We start from the raw sequence: 23531 nt of genomic DNA on the forward strand, positions 1-23531 counted from the left end.
ATTGGATGTTCTTATAGGCACTTTAGTTTTGCCAGTGTAACAGTATAGCTTCCGTCCCTCTCCTCGCTCCTCCCTGGGCTCGAACCAGGAACACATCGACAACAGCCACCCTCAAAGCAGCGTTACCCATGCAGAGCAAGGGGAACAACTACTCCAAGTCTCAGAGCGAGTGACGTTTGAAACGCTATTAGCGCGCACCCCGCTAACTAGCTAGCCATTTGACTTTGGTTACACCAGCCTAATCTCGGGAGTTGATAGGCTTGAAGTCAGCTCAATGCTTGACGCACAACGAAAAGCTGCTGGCAAAACGCACAAAAGTGCTGTTTGAATGAATGCTTACGAGCCTGTTGCTGCCTACCACCGCTCAGTCAGATACTGAGATACTTGTATGCTTGTATGCTCAGTCAGATTATATGCAACGCAGGCCACGCTAGATAAACTAGTAATATCATCAACCATGTGTAGTTAACTAGTGATTATGATTGATTGTTTTTTATAAGATAAGTTTAATGCTAGCTAGCAACTTACCTTGGCTTACTGCATTCGCGTAACAGGCAGGCTCCTTGTGGATTGCAATGTAAAGTAGGGCGTTGGACTAGTTAACCGTAAGGTTGCAAGATTGAATCCCCGAGCTGACAAGGTAAAAATCTGTTGTTCTGCCCCTGAACAGGCAGTTAACCCACTGTTCTTAGGCCGTCATTGAAAATAAGAATGTGTTCTTAACTGACTTGCTTAGTTAAATAAAGGTAAAATAAAGGTGTAAAGAAAAAAAAAATTGGCCAAATCGGTGTCCAAAAATACAGATTTCCGATTGTTATAAAAACTTGAAATAGGCCCTAATTAATAGGCCATTCCGATTAATCGGTCGACCTCTAGTGGAGAACTACAGTACTACAATGAGCTCCAAGAGTATTGAGACACATGTTTAGTTGTTTTGGCTCTGTACTCCAGCACTTTGGATTTGAAACGATACAATGACTGAGGTTAGAGTGCAGACTGTAATTTGATTTTAATTTGAGGGTGAACCGTTTAGACAGTACAGCACTATTTGTACATTGTCCCCAAAACTATTTGGATAAATTACACCATACAGTGCTTTCGGAAAGCATTCAGACCCCTTCCCCTTTCCCACATTGTGTTACGTTACAGCCTTTGTCATTATGGGTTATTGTGTGTAGAATACACACAATAACCCATAATGACAAAGTGAAAACAGTTTTTTTAATACATTTTTTCAAATTGATAACAAATTAAAACAGAAATACCTTATTTACATCTTTATTCAGATTTTTTTTTTTTTAAATGTATATATATATTTTTTTAAATTGCATCGATGAAGACATTTTATTCCAAGAACAATGCGATACATACTAACTTAAAATGTACAGGATGACGACATCACAGGAGTGGTGGGAGTGACACTGACCACAGTACAGTTGTTGGGAATTTAGGATCACTTCTCACTCAGCAGAACATGTTTCACTATGGCTTGGCTCCATTCAACATTCACTGTCCATTTCCTCCTCATCCACTGTTGTCCTATACCTGCAGGATGGGACAGGGTGTCTACTGAACCCCAAATGGGTCACCTCAGATTCATGGTAGATGCCTCATCATCACAAGAGGAGATGTCCAAGCGCAGTCTGAGACCTGTTAATTAGTCTCTGTGTACATGTGGGCCCTCAAAGCTTTAAAAAAAAAATAAAATTTTTACTCTGTTTATTAAGTTTTGAACACACACACACACAGACAAGACAAAGCAATATAAATAATATTCTCAACTAGAAAAAAATAGCTTTAAAGATACCATACTTTAGACACACCAGGCAGAAGGCTACTCGAAATTGAGCTCGGGGTGCATCCTGTCTCAATTGGTCATCCTTGATGTATCTACAACTTGATTGGGGTCCACCTGTGGTAAATTCAATTGATTGGACATGATTTGGAAAGGCACACACCTGTCTATATAAGGTTCCGTAGTTGACGGTGCATGTCAGACCAAAAACTAAGCCATGAGGTCAAAGGAATTGTCGCTAGAGCACAGAGACAGGATTGCGACGAGGCAATAATCTGGAGAAGGGTACCAAAACATTTCTGCAGTATTGAAGGTCCCCAAGAACACAGTGGCCTCCATCATTCTTAAATGGATGAAGTTTGGAACCACGAGACTCTTCCTAGAGGTGGCCACCCAACCAAACTGAGCTATCAGGGGAGAAGGGCCTTGGTCAGGGAGGTGACCAAGAACCCGATGGTCACGCTGACAGAGCTCCAGAGTTCCTCTGTGGAGATGGGAGAACCTTCCAGAAGGACAACCATCTCTGCAGCACTCCACCAATCAGGATTCTATGGTAGAGTGGCCAGACGGAAGCCACTCCTCAGTAAAAGGCATATAACAGCCCTTGGAGTTTGTCAAAAGGCGCCTTAAGACTCTCAGACCATGAGAAACAAGATTCTCTGGTCTGATGAAACCAAGATTGAACTCTTTGGCCTGAATGCCAAGCGTCACGTCTGGAGGAAACCTGGCACCATCCCTACGGTGAACCATGGTGGTGGCAGCATCATGCATCATGCTGTGGGGATGTTTTTCAATGTCAGGGACTGGGAGACTAGTCAGGATCGAGGGAAAGATGAACAGAGCAAAGACCAGAAATATTTTTTATGACAACCTGCTCCAGAGCGCTCAGGACCTCAGACTGGGGTGAAGGTTCACCTTCCAACAGGACAACGACCCTAAGCACACAGCCAAGACAACGCAGGAGTGGCTTCGGGACAAGTCTCTGAATGTCCTTGAGTGGCCCAGCCAGAGCCCGGACTTGAACCCGATCAAATATCTCTGTAGAGACCTGAAAATAGCTGTCCAGCGACACTCCCCATCCAACCTGACAGAGCTTGAGTGGATCTACAGAGAAGAATGGGAGAAACTCTCCAAATACAGGTGTGTCAAGCTTGTAACGTCATACCCAAGAAGACTTGAGGCTGTAATCGGTGCTTCAACAAAGTACTGAGTAAAGGGTCTGAATACTTATGTAAATGTGATATTTTCATTTTTTTTATACATTTGCAAACGTTTCTAAAAACAAGTGTTTTCTTTGTCATTATTGTGTGTAGATTGCTGAGGATTTTAGAATAAGGATTTTCGTTTTGTAACGTAACACAATGTCGAAAGCAAAGGGGCTAAATACTAATCCTAATGCACTGAGTACAACAGTATACTGAGTACACTGAGTATACAGTACACTGAGTACAACAGTATACTGAGTACACTGAGTATACAGTACACTGAGTACAACAGTATACTGAGTACACTGAGTACAACAGTATGTGGACCCCCCTTCAGATGGGTGGATTCAGCTATTTCAGACATACCTCTTGAAAATGATTAATTCAATGTTAAAATCAACATAGACAAACATTGGCAGTAGAATGGCCTTGCTGAAGAGCTCAGTGACTTTCAACGTCATAGGATGCCACCTTTTCAGCAAGTCAGTTCCTCAAAATTTCTGCCCTGCTAGAGCTGCCCCCGGTCAACTGTAAGGGCTGTTACTGTGAAGTGCAAACGTCTAGGAACAACAACCGGCAGGTAGACTAGTGGTTAGAGTGTAGGGGCGGCAGGTAGCCTAGTGGTCAGAGTGTAGGGGCGGCAGGTAGCCTAGTGGTTAGAGTGTAGGGGTGGCAGGTAGCCTAGTGGTTAGAGTGTTGGACGAGTAACTGAAAGGTTGCTAGATCAAATCCCCGAGCCGACAAGGTTAAAATCTGTCATTCTGCTCCTGATCAAGGCAGTTACCCCACTGTTCCCCGGTAGGCCGACATTGTAAATAAGAATTTGTTCTTAGCTGACTTGCCTAGTTTAAATAAAGGTTACATCATACCCCCAAGACATTCCAACCTCTCCCCATTACAATAACAGGGGCGTTTAGCATTTTGGGTGGGGGTATGATATTTATGCCTCTAACTTCCTCACCCATCATTATTCTCGATTCAGTTCATGTGAGTCTCTTTCTGTAACCAACACTTCTAGTATTGTTTTTGATCTCAGAGATTCTTTCTTGTCTATTGTTTTATATGGAGTATATTTCAAATGTATTGTATTTTGAACTAGTTCATTTTGTTTCATTTGATATTTAATTTCACTTAAATTTGTTTTAATCCGTCATATTTCAGTCATAAAGTAACTGTTTCCAACAGTATTATATGTATAACTATGCTGTTACTATCCGGAACCACAAGAGGGAGCTGTTACCTGCTGTTTAGATCTAGAGCTCAACCTGACACACTGCAACAGTTCTGCCACAAGATTGAACAATGAGATATTTCACCAGATGTGTAAATGTGAAGCATCTGCTTGTCGTTTCCACTCACTACCAAATATGGTAGTGAGAGGAAGCCGAGTGGCCGGCAGTGGGAGAAGATGGTACTACCAAATATGGTAGTGAGAGGAAGCCCAGTGGCCGGCAGTGGAAGAAGATGGAAGGAAATTGATTTTTGGGGACATTCTGCACATTTTCTCATCGATTAAATATTTGATCTGAATAACGTTTTCTGTTCCCAAAACTAGAACCTGTTATGAACAGATATGACTAAGTTTAGTAGACTTTGCCCTTTGCCAACGTTTTAAAAAATTGCGTTGTTGATTGTAGTTATCGCACACATGCACTTCACAGAGGAGGCGTGCCCTAATTGAGATATGCAGATGCTAGAATGAGGCAATAGGATCTCACTGGCTCGTACTCTACTCTGCCCACCTCTTTGCTTCATCTGCCCACTATGACTCATGTTCATAATGAATGTAATCTTTAATCTTCTGCATATTTAAATGTTGTTGTTTGTTGTGTATGCGTTGCAGGTCCAGACATCGGTGTGGATGTGATAGATGTGACCAAGCAGAAAGACAGTAAAATGAAGCTGAAGGAGTTTGTAGATTACTACTTCAGCACCAGCAGGAAGAAAGTATTAAATGTTATCAACCTGGAGTTCTCTGACACACGGTAAACACAGCTTTGTCTAATTCATTTGTATCATCGGCATGTTAATGATACTTTATGTACTATTTATGTGTTTTTTATTGAATTCAATTATTTTCTTAACCTTTATTTGACCACATTAGTCTTGTTGAGATACAAATCTTATTTCAAGAGAGACCTAAAACGTGATTTATTTTAGTTGAATTCTACCTGTCTGTCTGTCTGTCTGTCTGTCTGTCTGTCTGTCTGTCTGTCTGTCTGTCTGTCTGTCTGTCTGTCTGTCTGTCTGTCCCAGTAGCTAACTGTCTGTCTATCCCAGTAGCTAACTGTCTGTCTGTCTGTCTGTCTGTCTGTCTGTCTGTCTGTCCCAGTAGCTAACTGTCTGTCTGTCTGTCTGTCTGTCCCAGTAGCTAACTGTCTGTCTATCCCAGTAGCTAACTGTCTGTCTGTCTGTCTGTCTGTCTGTCTGTCTGTCTGTCTGTCTGTCCCAGTAGCTAACTGTCTGTCTGTCTGTCCCAGTAGCTAACTGTCTGTCTGTCTGTCTGTCTCTCTGTCTGTCTGTCCCAGTAGCTAACTGTCTGTCTATCCCAGTAGCTAACTGTCTGTCTGTCTGTCCCAGTAGCTGTCTGTCTGTCCCAGTAGCTATCTGTCTATCTGTCTGTCTGTCCCAGTAGCTGTCTGTCTGTCCCAGTAGCTGTCTGTCTGTCTGTCTGTCTGTCTGTCTGTCTGTCTGTCTGTCTGTCTGTCCCAGTAGCTAACTGTCTGTCTGTCTGTCTGTCTGTCCCAGTAGCTAACTGTCTGTCTATCCCAGTAGCTAACTGTCTGTCTGTCTGTCTGTCTGTCTGTCCCAGTAGCTAACTATCTGTCTGTCTGTCCCAGTAGCTAACTGTCTGTCTATCCCAGTAGCTAACTGTCTGTCTGTCTGTCCCAGTAGCTAACTGTCTGTCTGTCTGTCTGTCTGTCTGTCTGTCTGTCTGTCTGTCTGTCTGTCTGTCCCAGTAGCTAACTGTCTGTCTGTCCTAGTAGCTAACTGTCTGTCTGTCTGTCCCAGTAGCTAACTGTCTGTCTGTCTGTCTGTCTGTCTGTCTGTCTGTCTGTCCCAGAAGCTAACGGTCTGTCTGTCTGTCTGTCCCAGAAGCTAACGGTCTTTCTGTCTGTCTGTCCCAGTAGCTAACTGTCTGTCTGTTTGTCTGTCCCAGTAGCTAACTGTCTGTCTATCCCAGTAGCTAACTGTCTGTCTGTCTGTCTGTCTGTCCCAGTAGCTAACTATCTGTCTGTCTGTCCCAGTAGCTAACTGTCTGTCTGTCTGTCTGTCCCAGTAGCTAACTGTCTGTCTATCCCAGTAGCTAACTGTCTGTCTGTCTGTCCCAGTAGCTAACTGTCTGTCTGTCTGTCTCTGTCTGTCTGTCTGTCTGTCCCAGTAGCTAACTGTCTGTCTGTCCAGGTAGCTAACTGTCTGTCTGTCCTAGTAGCTAACTATCTGTCTGTCTGTCCCAGTAGCTAACTGTCTGTCTGTCTGTCTGTCTGTCTGTCTGTCTGTCTGTCTGTCTGTCCCAGAAGCTAACGGTCTGTCTGTCTGTCTGTCTGTCCCAGAAGCTAACGGTCTGTCTGTCTGTCTGTCCCAGTAGCCAACTGTCTATTTGTCTGTCCCAGTAGCTAACTATCTGTCTGTCCCAGTAGCTAACTGTCTGTCTGTCTATCCCAGTAGCTAACCGTCTGTCTGTCTGTCCCAGTAGCTAACTATCTGTCTGTCTGTCCCAGTAGCTAACTGTCTGTCTGTCTGTCTGTCTGTCCCAGTAGCTAACTGTCTGTCTATCCCAGTAGCTAACCGTCTGTCTGTCTGTCCCAGTAGCTAACTGTCTGTCTGTCTGTCTGTCTGTCTGTCTGTCTGTCTGTCTGTCTGTCTGTCTGTCTGTCTGTCTGTCCCAGTAGCTAACTATCTGTCTGTCTGTCCCAGTAGCTAACTGTCTGTCTATCCCAGTAGCTAACTGTCTGTCTGTCCCAGTAGCTAACTGTCTGTCTGTCTGTCTGTCCCAGTAGCTAACTGTCTGTCTCTCTGTCTGTCCCAGTAGCTAACTGTCTGTCTGTCCAGGTAGCTAACTGTCTGTCTGTCCTAGTAGCTAACTGTCTGTCTGTCTGTCCCAGTAGCTAACTGTCTGTCTGTCTGTCTGTCTGTCTGTCTGTCTGTCTGTCCCAGAAGCTAACGGTCTGTCTGTCTGTTCCAGTAGCCAACTGTCTATTTGTCTGTCCCAGTAGCTAACTATCTGTCTGTCCCAGTAGCTAACTGTCTGTCTGTCTATCCCAGTAGCTAACCGTCTGTCTGCCTATCCCAGTAGCTAGCTGTCTGTCTGTCTGTCTGTCCCTGTACCTAGCTGTCTGTCTGTCTGTCCCAGTACCTAGCTGTCTGTCTGTCCCAGTACCTAGCTGTCTGTCTGTCTATCCCAGTAGCTAACTGTCTGTCTGTCCCAGTAGCTAACTGTCTGTCTGTCCCAGAAGCTAACTGTCTGTCTGTCTGTCCCAGTAGCTAACTGTCTGTCTATCCCAGTAGCTAACTGTCTGTCTGTCCCAGTAGCTAACTGTCTGTCTGTCTGTCTGTCCCAGTAGCTAACTGTCTGTCTGTCCAAGTAGCTAACTGTCTGTCTGTCTATCCCAGTATCTAACTGTCTGTCTGTCCAAGTAGCTAACTGTCTGTCTGTCTATCCCAGTAGCTAACTGTCTGTCTGTCTGTCTGTCTGTCTGTCCCAGTAGCTAACTATCTGTCTGTCTGTCCCAGTAGCTAATTGTCTGTCTGTCTGTCTGTCCCAGTAGCTAACTGCCTGTCTGTCCCAGTAGCTAACTGTCTGTCTGTTCCAGTAGCTAACTGTCTGTCTGTCCAGGTAGCTAACTGTCTGTCCCAGTAGCTAACTGTCTGTCTGTCTGTCCCAGAAGCTAACTGTCTGTCTGTCCCAGTAGCTAACTGTCTGTCTATCCCAGTAGCTAACCGTCTGTCTATCCCAGTAGCTAACTGTCTGTCTGTCTATCCCAGTAGCTAACTGTCTGTCTGTCTATCCCAGTAGCTAGCTGTCTGTCTGTCTGTCCCTGTACCTAGCTGTCTGTCTGTCTGTCCCAGTACCTAGCTGTCTGTCTGTCTATCCCAGTAGCTAACTGTCTGTCTGTCTGTCCCAGTAGCTACCTGTCTGTCTGTCCCAGAAGCTAACTGTCTCTCTGTCTGTACCAGTAGCTAACTGTCTGTCTGTCCCAGTAGCTAACTGTCTTTCTGTCCCAGTAGCTAACTGTCTGTCTGTCCCAGTAGCTAACTGTCTGTATGTCCGTCCCAGTAGCTAACTGTCTGTCTGTCTATCCCAGTAGCTAACTGTCTGTCTGTCTGTCCCAGTATCTAACTGTCTGTCTGTCCAAGTAGCTAACTGTCTGTCTGTCTGTCCCAGTAGCTAACTGTCTGTCTGTCTGTCCCAGAAGCTAACTGTCTGTCTGTCTATCCCAGTAGCTAACTGTCTGTCTGTCCCAGTAGCTAGCTAACTGTCTGTCTGTCCCAGTAGCTAACTGTCTGTCTGTCCCAGTAGCTAGCTAGCTGTCTGTCTGTCCCAGTACCTAGCTGTCTGTCTGTCTATCCCAGTAGCTGTCTGTCTGTCTGTCCCAGTAGCTAACTGTCTGTCTGTCTGTCTGTCTGTCCCAGTAGCTAACTGTCTGTCTGTCTGTCTGTCCCAGAATCTAACTGTCTGTCTGTCTGTCCCAGTAGCTAACTGTCTGTATGTCTGTCCCAGTAGCTAACTGTCTGTCTGTCTGTCTGTCCCAGAAGCTAACTGTCTGTCTGTCCCAGTAGCTAACTGTCTGTATGTCTGTCCCAGTAGCTGTCTGTCTGTCCCACTAGCTAACTGTCTGTCTGTCTGTCCCAGTAGCTAACTGTCTGTCTGTCTGTCTTTCCCATGAGCTAACTGTCTGTCTGTCCCAGTAGCTAACTGTCTCTATGTCTGTCCCAGTAGCTAACTGTCTGTCTGTCTGTCCCAGTAGCTAACTGTCTGTCTATCCCAGTAGCTAACTGTCTGTCTGTCTGTCTGTCCCACTAGCTAACTGTCTGTTTGTCTGTCCCAGTAGCTAACTGTCTGTTTGTCTGTCCCAGTAGCTAACTGTCTGTCTGTCCCAGTAGTTAACTGTCTGTTTGTCTGTCCCAGTAGCTAAATGTCTGTCTGTCCCAGTAGCTAACTGTCTGTCCCAGTAGCTAACTGTCTGTATGTCTGTCCCAGTAGCTAACTGTCTGTCTGTCCCAGTAGCTAACTGTCTGTCTGTCTGTCTGTCCCAGTAGCTAACTGTCTGTATGTCTGTCCCAGTAGCTAACTGTCTGTCTGTCGCAGTAGCTAACTGTCTGTGATTATATTGTAGTCTTTGGAATGGACAGTATAGTGGAGAGCCCTCATATCTTTAGATATAATATTATGTTTCTAACATTACATGACATGGTTGTTTGGCTCTCTCTCTCACACCTCTCTCAGGATGGACAGTATAGTGGAGAGCCCTCATATCTATTGATATTATGTTTCTAACATTACATGACATGGTTGTTTGGCTCTCTCTCTCACACCTCTCTCAGGATGGACAGTATAGTGGAGAGCCCTCATATCTATTGATATTATGTTTCTAACATTACATGACATGGTTGTTTGGCTCTCTCTCTCACACCTCTCTCAGGATGGACAGTATAGTGGAGAGCCCTCATATCTATTGATATTATGTTTCTAACATTACATGACATGGTTGTTTGGCTTTCTATCTCACACCTCTCTCAGGATGGACAGTATAGTGGAGAGCCCTCATATCTATTGATATTATGTTTCTAACATTACATGACATGGTTGTTTGGCTCTCTCTCTCACACCTCTCTCAGGATGGACAGTATAGTGGAGAGCCCTCATATCTATTGATATTATGTTTCTAACATTACATGACATGGTTGTTTGGCTCTCTCTCTCACACCTCTCTCAGGATGGACAGTATAGTGGAGAGCCCTCATATCTATTGATATTATGTTTCTAACATTACATGACATGGTTGTTTGGCTTTCTATCTCACACCTCTCTCAGGATGGACAGTATAGTGGAGAGCCCTCATATCTATTGATATTATGTTTCTAACATTACATGACATGGTTGTTTGGCTTTCTATCTCACACCTCTCTCAGGATGGACAGTATAGTGGAGAGCCCTCAGATTGTGCGGAGGTTGTCGTGGGTAGAGAACTACTGGCCAGACGATGCTCTCCTGGGGAAACCTAAAGTCACTAAGTACTGTCTGATCGGTGTTAAAGACAGCTACACTGACTTCCACATCGAGTGTGGAGGGGCCTCCGTATGGTACCACGTACTCAAGGTATGACACGGTTAATCACCTTATTTATCCAGGCAGGTTGATCAAGAAAACATGTCTGTACAGCCAGTATGCAGTGTGCAGTACGATGAACAAGGAGGAGTCCTTAGGCACGGTTATAATGATGAACTAAAACTCCTTATTCCCTATATAGTGCACTACTATAGACCAGAGCCCTATTCCCTATATAGTGCACTACTTTAGACCAGGGCCCTATTCCCTATATAGTGCACTACTATAGACCAGAGCCCTATTCCCTATATAGTGCACTACTTTAGACCAGGGCCCTATTCCCTATATAGTGCACTACTATAGACCAGAGTCCTATTCCCTATATAGTGCACTACTTTAGACCAGGGCCCTATTCCATATAGTACACTACTTTAGACCAGAGCCCTATTCCCTATATAGTGCACTACTATAGACCAGAGCCCTATTCCCTATATAGTGCACTACTTTAGACCAGGGCCCTATTCCCTATATAGTGCACTACTATAGACCAGAGTCCTATTCCCTATATAGTGCACTACTTTAGACCAGGGCCCTATTCCATATAGTACACTACTTTAGACCAGAGCCCTATTCCTTATATAGTGCACTACTTTAGACCAGAACCCTATTCCCTGTATAGTGCACTACTTTAGACCAGGGCCCTATTCCCTATATAGTGCACTACTTTAGACCAGAGCCCTATTCCCTATATAGTGCACTACTTTAGACCAGGGCCCTATTCCCTATATAGTGCACTACTTTATACCAGAGCCCTATTCCCTATATAGTGCACTACTTTAGACCAGGGCCCTATTCCCTATATAGTGCACTACTTTATACCAGAGCCCTATTCCCTGTATAGTGCACTACTTTAGACCAGAACCCTATTCCCTGTATAGTGCACTACTTTAGACCAGAGCCCTATTCCCTGTATAGTGCACTACTTTAGACCAGAACCCTATTCCCTGTATAGTGCACTACTTTAGACCAGAACCCTATTCCCTGTATAGTGCACTACTTTAGACCAGAACCCTATTCCCTGTATAGTGCACTACTTTAGACCAGAACCCTATTCCCTGTATAGTGCACTACTTTAGACCAGGGCCCTATTCCCTATATAGTGCACTACTTTAGACCAGGGCCCTATTCCCTATATAGTGCACTACTTTAGACCAGAACCCTATTCCCTATATAGTGCACTACTTTAGACCAGGGCCCTATTCCCTATATAGTGCACTACTTTAGACCAGGGCCCTATTCCCTATATAGTGCACTACTTTAGACCAGAGCCCTATTCCCTATATAGTGCACTACTTTAGACCAGGGCCCTATTCCCTATATAGTGCACTACTTTATACCAGAGCCCTATTCCCTATATAGTGCACTACTTTAGACCAGGGCCCTATTCCCTATATAGTGCACTACTTTAGACCAGGGCCCTATTCCCTATATAGTGCACTACTTTAGACCAGAGCCCTATTCCCTATATAGTGCACTACTTTAGACCAGGGCCCTATTCCCTATATAGTGCACTACTTTATACCAGAGCCCTATTCCCTATATAGTGCACTACTTTAGACCAGGGCCCTATTCCCTATATAGTGCACTACTTTAGACCAGGGCCCTATTCCCTATATAGTGCACTACTTTAGACCAGGGCCCTATTCCATATAGTACACTACTTTAGACCAGAGCCCTATTCCCTGTATAGTGCACTACTTTAGACCAGAGCCCTATTCCCTATATAGTGCACTACTTTAGACCAGAACCCTATTCCCTATATAGTGCACTACTTTAGACCAGAACCCTATTCCCTGTATAGTGCACTACTTTAGACCAGAACCCTATTCCCTGTATAGTGCACTACTTTAGACCAGAGCCCTATTCCCTGTATAGTGCACTACTTTAGACCAGGGCCTCTGTAGCATGAGTCTATAACTAACCATAAACAATCAAAACAATGATAAACATGTCCTGATGTTGTTGTTGTTGTTTCCAGGGAGAGAAGATCTTCTTCCTGATCAAGCCCACGTCAGCCAACCTATCGCTGTACGAGCGCTGGAGGTCCTCAGCCAATCACACTGAGATGTTCTTCGCTGACCAGGTGGACAAGTGTTACAAGTGTACTCTGAAGCAGGGACAGACCCTATTCATACCATCAGGTTAGTGCACTCTGAAGTAGGGACAGACCCTATTCATACCATCAGGTTAGTGCACTCTGAAGCAGGGACAGACCCTATTCATACCATCAGGCTAGTGCACTCTGAAGCAGGGACAGACCCTATTCATACCATCAGGTTAGTGCACTCTGAAGCAGGGACAGACCCTATTCATACCATCAGGTTAGTGTACTCTGAAGCAGGGACAGACCCTATTCATACCATCAGGTTAGTGCACTCTGAAGTAGGGACAGACCCTATTCATACCATCAGGTTAGTGCACTCTGAAGCAGGGACAGACCCTATTCATACCATCAGGTTAGTGCACTCTGAAGTAGGGACAGACCCTATTCATACCATCAGGTTAGTGCACTCTGAAGTAGGGACAGACCCTATTCATACCATCAGGTTAGTGCACTCTGAAGCAGGGACAGACCCTATTCATACCATCAGGTTAGTGCACTCTGAAGCAGGGACAGACCCTATTCATACCATCAGGTTAGTGCACTCTGAAGTAGGGACAGACCCTATTCATACCATCAGGTTAGTGCACTCTGAAGCAGGGACAGACCCTATTCATACCATCAGGTTAGTGCACTCTGAAGCAGGGACAGACCCTATTCATACCATCAGGTTAGTGCACTCTGAAGTAGGGACAGACCCTATTCATACCATCAGGTTAGTGCACTCTGAAGCAGGGACAGACCCTATTCATACCATCAGGTTAGTGCACTCTGAAGTAGGGACAGACCCTATTCATACCATCAGGTTAGTGCACTCTGAAGCAGGGACAGACCCTATTCATACCATCAGGTTAGTGCACTCTGAAGCAGGGACAGACCCTATTCATACCATCAGGTTAGTGCACTCTGAAGTAGGGACAGACCCTATTCATACCATCAGGTTAGTGTACTCTGAAGCAGGGACAGACCCTATTCATACCATCAGGTTAGTGCACTCTGAAGCAGGGACAGACCCTATTCATACAATCAGGTTAGTGCACTCTGAAGTAGGGACAGACCCTATTCATACCATCAGGTTAGTGCACTCTGAAGCAGGGACAGACCCTATTCATACCATCAGGTTAGTGCACTCTGAAGTAGGGACAGACCCTATTCATACCATCAGGTTAGTGCACTCTGAAGCAGGGACAGACCCTATTCATACCATCAGGTTAGTGCACTCTGAAGCAGGGACAGACCCTATTCATACCATCAGGTTAGTGCACTCTGAAGTAGGGACAGACCCTATTCATACCATCAGGTTAGTGCACTCTGAAGTAGGGACAGACCCTATTCATACCATCAGGTTAGTGCACTCTGAAGCAGGGACAGACCCTATTCATACCATCAGGTTAGTGCACTCTGAAGTAGGGACAGACCCTATTCATACCATCAGGTTAGTGCACTCTGAAGCAGGGACAGACCCTATTCATACCATCAGGTTAGTGTACTCTGAAGCAGGGACAGACCCTATTCATACCATCAGGTTAGTGCACTCTGAAGCAGGGACAGACCCTATTCATACCATCAGGTTAGTGCACTCTGAAGCAGGGACAGACCCTATTCATACCATCAGGTTAGTGCACTCTGAAGCAGGGACAGACCCTATTCATACCATCAGGTTAGTGCACTCTGAAGTAGGGACAGACCCTATTCATACCATCAGGTTAGTGCACTCTGAAGCAGGGACAGACCCTATTCATACCATCAGGTTAGTGCACTCTGAAGCAGGGACAGACCCTATTCATACCATCAGGTTAGTGTACTCTGAAGCAGGGACAGACCCTATTCATACCATCAGGTTAGTGCACTCTGAAGCAGGGACAGACCCTATTCATACCATCAGGTTAGTGCACTCTGAAGCAGGGACAGACCCTATTCATACCATCAGGTTAGTGCACTCTGAAGTAGGGACAGACCCTATTCATACCATCAGGTTAGTGCACTCTGAAGCAGGGACAGACCCTATTCATACCATCAGGTTAGTGCACTCTGAAGTAGGGACAGACCCTATTCATACCATCAGGTTAGTGCACTCTGAAGCAGGGACAGACCCTATTCATACCATCAGGTTAGTGCACTCTGAAGCAGGGACAGACCCTATTCATACCATCAGGTTAGTGCACTCTGAAGTAGGGACAGACCCTATTCATACCATCAGGTTAGTGCACTTTGAAGTAGGGACAGACCCTATTCATACCATCAGGTTAGTGCACTCTGAAGCAGGGACAGACCCTATTCATACCATCAGGTTAGTGCACTCTGAAGCAGGGACAGACCCTATTCATACCATCAGGTTAGTGCACTCTGAAGTAGGGACAGACCCTATTCATACCATCAGGTTAGTGCACTCTGAAGCAGGGACAGACCCTATTCATACCATCAGGTTAGTGCACTCTGAAGCAGGGACAGACCCTATTCATACCATCAGGTTAGTGCACTCTGAAGCAGGGACAGACCCTATTCATACCATCAGGCTAGTGCACTCTAAAGTAGGAACCACCAGGTTAGTGCACTCTGAAGTAGGGACAGACCCTATTCATACCATCAGGTTAGTGCACTTTGAAGTAGGGACAGACCCTATTCATAGCATCAGGTTAGTGCACTCTGAAGTAGGGACAGACCCTATTCATACCATCAGGTTAGTGCACTCTGAAGTAGGGACAGACCCTATTCATACCATCAGGTTAGTGCACTTTGAAGTAGGGACAGACCCTATTCATACCATCAGGTTAGTGCACTCTGAAGTAGGGACAGACCCTATTCATACCATCAGGTTAGTGTACTCTGAAGCAGGGACAGACCCTATTCATACCATCAGGTTAGTGCACTCTGAAGCAGGGACAGACCCTATTCATACCATCAGGTTAGTGCACTCTGAAGTAGGGACAGACCCTATTCATACCATCAGGTTAGTGCACTCTGAAGTAGGGACAGACCCTGTGTATATAATGTGTTTGTGTGTTTATTTTTTATCCGTTATTTTACCAGGTAAGTTGACCGAGAACATGTTCTCATTTACAGCAACGACCTGGGGAATAGTTACAGGGGAGAGGAGGGGGATGAATGAAAGGAGGGGGATGAATGAGAGGAGGGGGATGAATGAGAGGAGGGGTATGAATGAGAGGAGGGGTATGAATGAGAGGAGAGGAGGGGGATGGATGAGGGGAGAGGAGGGGGATGGATGAGAGGAGGGGGATGAATTAGAGGAGAGGAGGGGGATGGATGAGAGGAGGGGGATGGATGAGAGGAGAGGAGGGGGATGGATGAGGGGAGAGGAGGGGGGATGGATGAGGGGAGGGGGATGAATTAGAGGAGAGGAGGGGGATGGATGAGAGGAGGGGGATGGATGAGAGGAGAGGAGGGGGATGGATGAGGGGAGTGGAGGGGGGATGGATGAGGGGAGGGGGATGAATGAGGGGAGAGGAGGGGGATGGATGAGGGGAGAGGAGAGGGATGAATGAGGGGAGAGAAGAGGGATGAATGAGTGGAGAGGAGGGGGATGAATGAGGGGAGAGGAGGGGGATGAATGAGGGGAGAGGAGGAGGATGGATGAGGGGAGAGGAGGGGGATGAATGAGGGGAGAGGAGGAGGATGGATGAGGGGAGAGGAGGGGGATGAATGAGGGGAGAGAAGGAGGATGGATGAGGGGAGAGGAGGGGGATGAATGAGGGGAGAGGAGGAGGATGGATGAGGGGAGAGGAGGGGGATGGATGAGGGGAGAGGAGAGGGATGAATGAGGGGAGAGAAGAGGGATGAATGAGGGGAGATGAGGGGGATGGATGAGGGGAGAGGAGGGGGATGAATGAGGGGAGAGGAGGAGGATGGATGAGGGGAGAGGAGGGGGATGAATGAGGGGAGAGGAGGAGGTTGGATGAGGGGAGAGGAGGAGGATGGATGAGGGGAGAGGAGGGGGATGAATGAACCAATTGTAAACTGTATGTAATGTGTTGGTGTGTATGTAATGTGTGTATGTAATGTGTTGGTGTGTATGTAATGTGTTGGTGTGTATATAATGTGTTGGTGTGTATATAATGTGTTGGTGTGTATATAATGTGTTGGTGTGTATGTAATGTGTTGGTGTGTATATAATGTGTTGGTGTGTATATAATGTGTTGGTGTGTATGTAATGTGTTGGTGTGTATATAATGTGTTGGTGTGTATATAATGTGTTGGTGTGTATATAATGTGTTGGTGTGTATATAATGTGTTGGTGTGTATGTAATGTGTATATAATGTGTGTATGTAATGTGTTGGTGTGTATATAATGTGTGTATGTAATGTGTTGGTGTGTATATAATGTGTGTATGTAATGTGTGTATGTAATGTGTATATAATGTGTGTATATAATGTGTGTATGTAATGTGTTGGTGTGTATATAATGTGTTGGTGTGTATGTAATGTGTGTATGTAATGTGTTGGTGTGTATATAATGTGTTGGTGTGTATGTAATGTGTTGGTGTGTATATAATGTGTTGGTGTGTATATAATGTGTTGGTGTGTATATAATGTGTTGGTGTGTATGTAATGTGTGTATATAATGTGTTGGTGTGTATGTAATGTGTGTATGTAATGTGTTGGTGTGTATATAATGTGTGTATGTAATGTGTTGGTGTGTATGTAATGTGTGTATGTAATGTGTTGGTGTGTATATAATATGTGTATGTAATGTGTTGGTGTGTATATAATGTGTTGGTGTGTATATAATGTGTTGGTGTGTATGTAATGTGTGTATGTAATGTGTATATAATGTGTTGGTGTGTATGTAATGTGTGTATGTAATGTGTTGGTGTGTATGTAATGTGTTGGTGTGTATGTAATACGTGTATATAATGTGTTGGTGTGTATGTAATGTGTTGGTGTGTATGTAATGTGTTGGTGTGTATATAATGTGTGTATATAATGTGTTGGTGTGTATGTAATGTGTGTATGTAATGTGTGTATGTAATGTGTTGGTGTGTATGTAATACGTGTATATAATGTGTTGGTGTGTATGTAATGTGTGTATGTAATGTGTATATGTAATGTGTTGGTGTGTATGTAATGTGTTGATGTGTATGTAATGTGTTGGTGTGTATGTAATGTGTATATAATGTGTTGGTGTGTATGTAATGTGTTGGTGTGTATATAATGTGTTGGTGTGTATGTAATGTGTTGGTGTGTATGTAATGTGTATATAATGTGTTGGTGTGTATGTAATGTGTTGGTATGTATACAATGTGTTGGTGTGTATGTAATGTGTTGGTGTGTATGTAATGTGTTGGTGTGTATATAATGTGTATATAATGTGTTGGTGTGTATATAATGTGTATATAATGTGTTGGTGTGTATGTAATGTGTTGGTGTGTATGTAATGTGTTGGTGTGTATATAATGTGTTGGTGTGTATATAATGTGTTGGTGTGTATATAATGTGTTGGTGTGTATATAATGTGTAAATAATGTGTTGATGTGTATATAATGTGTTGGTGTGTATGTAATGTGTTGGTGTGTATATAATGTGTTGGTGTGTATATAATGTGTAAATAATGTGTTGATGTGTATATAATGTGTTGGTGTGTATGTAATGTGTGTATATAATATGTGTATATAATGTGTTGGTGTGTATGTAATGTGTGTATGTAATGTGTTGGTGTGTATATAATGTGTTGGTGTGTATATAATGTGTTGGTGTGTATATAATGTGTGTATGTAATGTGTTGGTGTGTATATAATGTGTTGGTGTGTATATAATGTGTTGGTGTGTATATAATGTGTATATGTAATGTGTTGGTGTGTATATAATGTGTGTATGTAATGTGTTGGTGTGTATATAATATGTGTATATAATGTGTTGGTGTGTATGTAATGTGTGTATGTAATGTGTTGGTGTGTATATAATGTGTTGGTGTGTATATAATGTGTTGGTGTGTATATAATGTGTGTATATAATATGTGTATATAATGTGTTGGTGTGTATGTAATGTGTGTATGTAATGTGTTGGTGTGTATATAATGTGTTGGTGTGTATATAATGTGTTGGTGTGTATATAATGTGTGTATATAATGTGTTGGTGTGTATGTAATGTGTGTATGTAATGTGTTGGTGTGTATATAATGTGTTGGTGTGTATATAATGTGTTGGTGTGTATATAATGTGTGTATATAATATGTGTATATAATGTGTTGGTGTGTATGTAATGTGTGTATGTAATGTGTTGGTGTGTATGTAATGTGTATATAATGTGTTGGTGTGTATATAATGTGTTGGTGTGTATGTAATGTGTGTATGTAATGTGTTGGTGTGTATGTAATGTGTGTATATAATATGTGTATATAATGTGTTGGTGTGTATATAATGTGTGTATGTAATGTGTTGGTGTGTATATAATATGTGTATATAATGTGTTGGTGTGTATATAATGTGTTGGTGTGTATATAATGTGTGTATGTAATGTGTTGGTGTGTATATAATGTGTTGGTGTGTATATAATGTGTGTATGTAATGTGTTGGTGTGTATATAATATGTGTATATAATGTGTTGGTGTGTATATAATGTGTGTATATAATGTGTTGGTGTGTATGTAATATGTGTATATAATGTGTGTATATAATGTGTTGGTGTGTATATAATGTGTTGGTGTGTATATAATGTGTTGGTGTGTATATAATATGTGTATATAATGTGTGTATATAATGTGTTGGTGTGTATATAATATGTGTATATAATGTGTGTATATAATGTGTTGGTGTGTATATAATGTGTTGGTGTGTATATAATGTGTTGGTGTGTATATAATGTGTGTATATAATGTGTTGGTGTATATATAATATGTGTATATAATGTGTTGGTGTGTATATAATGTGTTGGTGTGTATATAATGTGTTGGTGTGTATATAATGTGTTGGTGTGTATATAATGTGTGTATATAATGTGTTGGTGTATATATAATATGTGTATATAATGTGTTGGTGTGTATATAATGTGTGTATATAATGTGTGTATATAATGTGTTGGTGTGTATATAATGTGTTGGTGTGTATATAATGTGTTGGTGTGTATATAATGTGTTGGTGTGTATATAATGTGTTGGTGTGTATATAATGTGTTGGTGTGTATATAATGTGTGTATATAATGTGTTGGTGTATATATAATATGTGTATATAATGTGTTGGTGTGTATATAATGTGTGTATATAATGTGTGTATATAATGTGTTGGTGTGTATATAATATGTGTATATAATGTGTGTATATAATGTGTTGGTGTGTATATAATATGTGTATATAATGTGTGTATATAATGTGTTGGTGTGTATATAATGTGTTGGTGTGTATATAATGTGTTGGTGTGTATATAATGTGTTGGTGTGTATATAATATGTTGGTGTGTATGTAATGTGTTGGTGTGTATGTAATGTGTATATAATGTGTTGGTGTGTATGTAATGTCTTGGTGTGTATGTAATGTGTGTATATAATGTGTTGGTGTGTATATAATGTGTTGGTGTGTATATAATATGTTGGTGTGTATGTAATGTGTTGGTGTGTATGTAATGTGTAAATAATGTGTTGGTGTGTATATAATGTGTGTATGTAATGTCTTGGTGTGTATGTAATGTGTGTATATAATGTGTGTATATAATATGTTGGTGTGTATATAATGTGTTGGTGTGTATGTAATGTGTATGTAATGTGTTGGTGTGTATATAATGTGTGTATATAATGTGTTGGTGTGTATGCAATGTGTTGGTGTGTATGTAATGTGTATATAATGTGTTGGTGTGTATGTAATGTGTTGGTGTGTATATAATATGTGTATATAATGTGTGTATATAATGTGTTGGTGTGTATATAATGTGTTGGTGTGTATATAATGTGTTGGTGTGTATATAATGTGTTGGTGTGTATATAATATGTTGGTGTGTATGTAATGTGTTGGTGTGTATGTAATGTGTATATAATGTGTTGGTGTGTATGTAATGTCTTGGTGTGTATGTAATGTGTGTATATAATGTGTTGGTGTGTATATAATGTGTTGGTGTGTATATAATATGTTGGTGTGTATGTAATGTGTTGGTGTGTATGTAATGTGTAAATAATGTGTTGGTGTGTATATAATGTGTGTATGTAATGTCTTGGTGTGTATGTAATGTGTGTATATAATGTGTGTATATAATATGTTGGTGTGTATATAATGTGTTGGTGTGTATGTAATGTGTATGTAATGTGTTGGTGTGTATATAATGTGTGTATATAATGTGTTGGTGTGTATGCAATGTGTTGGTGTGTATATAATATGTGTATATAATGTGTATATAATGTGTTGGTGTGTATGTAATGTGTTGGTGTGTATGTAATGTGTATATAATGTGTTGGTGTGTATGTAATGTGTTGGTGTGTATATAATATGTGTATATAATGTGTATATAATGTGTTGGTGTGTATGTAATGTGTTGGTGTGTATGTAATGTGTATATAATGTGTTGGTGTGTATGTAATGTGTGTATATAATGTGTTGGTGTGTATGTAATGTGTATATAATGTGTTGGTGTGTATGTAATGTGTTGGTGTGTATGTAATGTGTTGGTGTGTATATAATGTGTATATAATGTGTGTATGTAATGTGTGTATGTAATGTGTATATAATGTGTGTATGTAATGTGTATATAATGTGTGTATGTAATGTGTATATAATGTGTGTATGTCATGTGTATATAATGTGTTGGTGTGTATATAATGTGTATATAATGTGTGTATGTAATGTGTGTATGTAATGTGTTGGTGTGTATATAATATGTGTATATAATGTGTTGGTGTGTATATAATGTGTGTATATAATGTGTTGGTGTGTATATAATGTGTGTATATAATGTGTGTATGTAATGTGTATATAATGTGTGTATATAATGTGTTGGTGTGTATATAATGTGTGTATATAATGTGTGTATGTAATGTGTATATAATGTGTGTATGTAATGTGTTGGTGTGTATGTAATGTGTTGGTGTGTATGTAATGTGTGTATGTAATGTGTTGGTGTGTATATAATGTGTGTATGTAATGTGTTGGTGTGTATATAATGTGTGTATGTAATGTGTTGGTGTGTATATAATGTGTGTATGTAATGTGTTGGTGTGTATATAATGTGTGTATGTAATGTGTTGGTGTGTATGTAATGTGTTGGTGTGTATGTAATGTGTTGGTGTGTATATAATGTGTGTATGTAATGTGTTGGTGTGTATATAATGTGTGTATGTAATGTGTTGGTGTGTATGTAATGTGTTGGTGTGTATATAATGTGTGTTGGTATGTATATAATGTGTTGGTGTGTATATAATGTGTGTTGGTATGTATATAATGTGTTGGTGTGTATATAATGTGTGTATGTAATGTGTTGGTATGTATATAATGTGTTGGTGTGCATATAATGTGTGTATGTAATGTGTTGGTATGTATATAATGTGTATGTAATGTGTTGGTGTGTATGTAATGTGTTGGTATGGTATGGTTGGTATGTACAGTGCCTTGCGAAAGTATTCGGCCCCCTTGAACTTTGTGACCTTTTGCCACATTTCAGGCTTCAAACATAAAGATATAAAACTGTATTTTTTTGTGAAGAATCAACAACAAGTGGGACACAATCATGAAGTGGAACGACATTTATTGGATATTTCAAACTTTTTTAACAAATCAAAAACTGAAAAATTGGGCGTGCAAAATTATTCAGCCCCCTTAAGTTAATACTTTGTAGCGCCACCTTTTGCTGCGATTACAGCTGTAAGTCGCTTGGGGTATGTCTCTATCAGTTTTGCACATCGAGAGACTGACATTTTTTCCCATTCCTCCTTGCAAAACAGCTCGAGCTCAGTGAGGTTGGATGGAGAGCATTTGTGAACAGCAGTTTTCAGTTCTTTTCCACAGATTCTCGATTGGATTCAGGTCTGGACTTTGACTTGGCCATTCTAACACCTGGATATGTTTATTTTTGAACCATTCCATTGTAGATTTTGCTTTATGTTTTGGATCATTGTCTTGTTGGAAGACAAATCTCCGTCCCAGTCTCAGGTCTTTTGCAGACTCCATCAGGTTTTCTTCCAGAATGGTCCTGTATTTGGCTCCATCCATCTTCCCATCAATTTTAACCATCTTCCCTGTCCCTGCTGAAGAAAAGCAGGCCCAAACCATGATGCTGCCACCACCATGTTTGACAGTGGGGATGGTGTGTTCAGCTGTGTTGCTTTTACGCCAAACATAACGTTTTGCATTGTTGCCAAAAAGTTCAATTTTGGTTTCATCTGACCAGAGCACCTTCTTCCACATGTTTGGTGTGTCTCCCAGGTGGCTTGTGGCAAACTTTAAACAACACTTTTTATGGATATCTTTAAGAAATGGCTTTCTTCTTGCCACTCTTCCATAAAGGCCAGATTTGTGCAATATACGACTGATTGTTGTCCTATGGACAGAGTCTCCCACCTCAGCTGTAGATCTCTGCAGTTCATCCAGAGTGATCATGGGCCTCTTGGCTGCATCTCTGATCAGTCTTCTCCTTGTATGAGCTGAAAGTTTAGAGGGACGGCCAGGTCTTGGTAGATTTGCAGTGGTCTGATACTCCTTCCATTTCAATATTATCGCTTGCACAGTGCTCCTTGGGATGATTAAAGCTTGGGAAATCTTTTTGTATCCAAATCCGGCTTTAAACTTCTTCACAACAGTATCTCGGACCTGCCTGGTGTGTTCCTTGTTCTTCATGATGCTCTCTGTGCTTTTAACGGACCTCTAAGACTATCACAGTGCAGGTGCATTTATATGGAGACTTGATTACACACAGGTGGATTGTATTTATCATCATTAGTCATTTAGGTCAACATTGGATCATTCAGAGATCCTCACTGAACTTCTGGAGAGAGTTTGCTGCACTGAAAGTAAAGGGGCTGAATAATTTTGCACGCCCAATTTTTCAGTTTTTGATTTGTTAAAAAAGTTTGAAATATCCAATAAATGTCGTTCCACTTCATGATTGTGTCCCACTTGTTGTTGATTCTTCACAAAAAAATACAGTTTTATATCTTTATGTTTGAACCC

The 23531-nt window shown here is 41.9% G+C and overlaps 1 protein-coding gene across 2 annotated transcripts in view; it reads left to right on the plus strand.

Moving 5' to 3' along the window:
* LOC110529064 (lysine-specific demethylase phf2) overlaps positions 1-23531 on the plus strand; it is a 133808-nt gene that overhangs the window by 36380 nt on the left and 73897 nt on the right. For both annotated transcript variants that reach the window (XM_036984353.1, XM_036984354.1), the window contains exons 5-7: positions 4844-4985; positions 10135-10321; positions 12309-12471. In XM_036984353.1, the coding sequence (XP_036840248.1) occupies positions 4844-4985; positions 10135-10321; positions 12309-12471 (492 nt within the window). The remainder of the gene's footprint in view (positions 1-4843; positions 4986-10134; positions 10322-12308; positions 12472-23531) is intronic.

The sequence above is a fragment of the Oncorhynchus mykiss genome, chromosome 7, assembly GCF_013265735.2.
Source record: "Oncorhynchus mykiss isolate Arlee chromosome 7, USDA_OmykA_1.1, whole genome shotgun sequence".
NCBI lineage: Eukaryota > Metazoa > Chordata > Actinopteri > Salmoniformes > Salmonidae > Oncorhynchus > Oncorhynchus mykiss.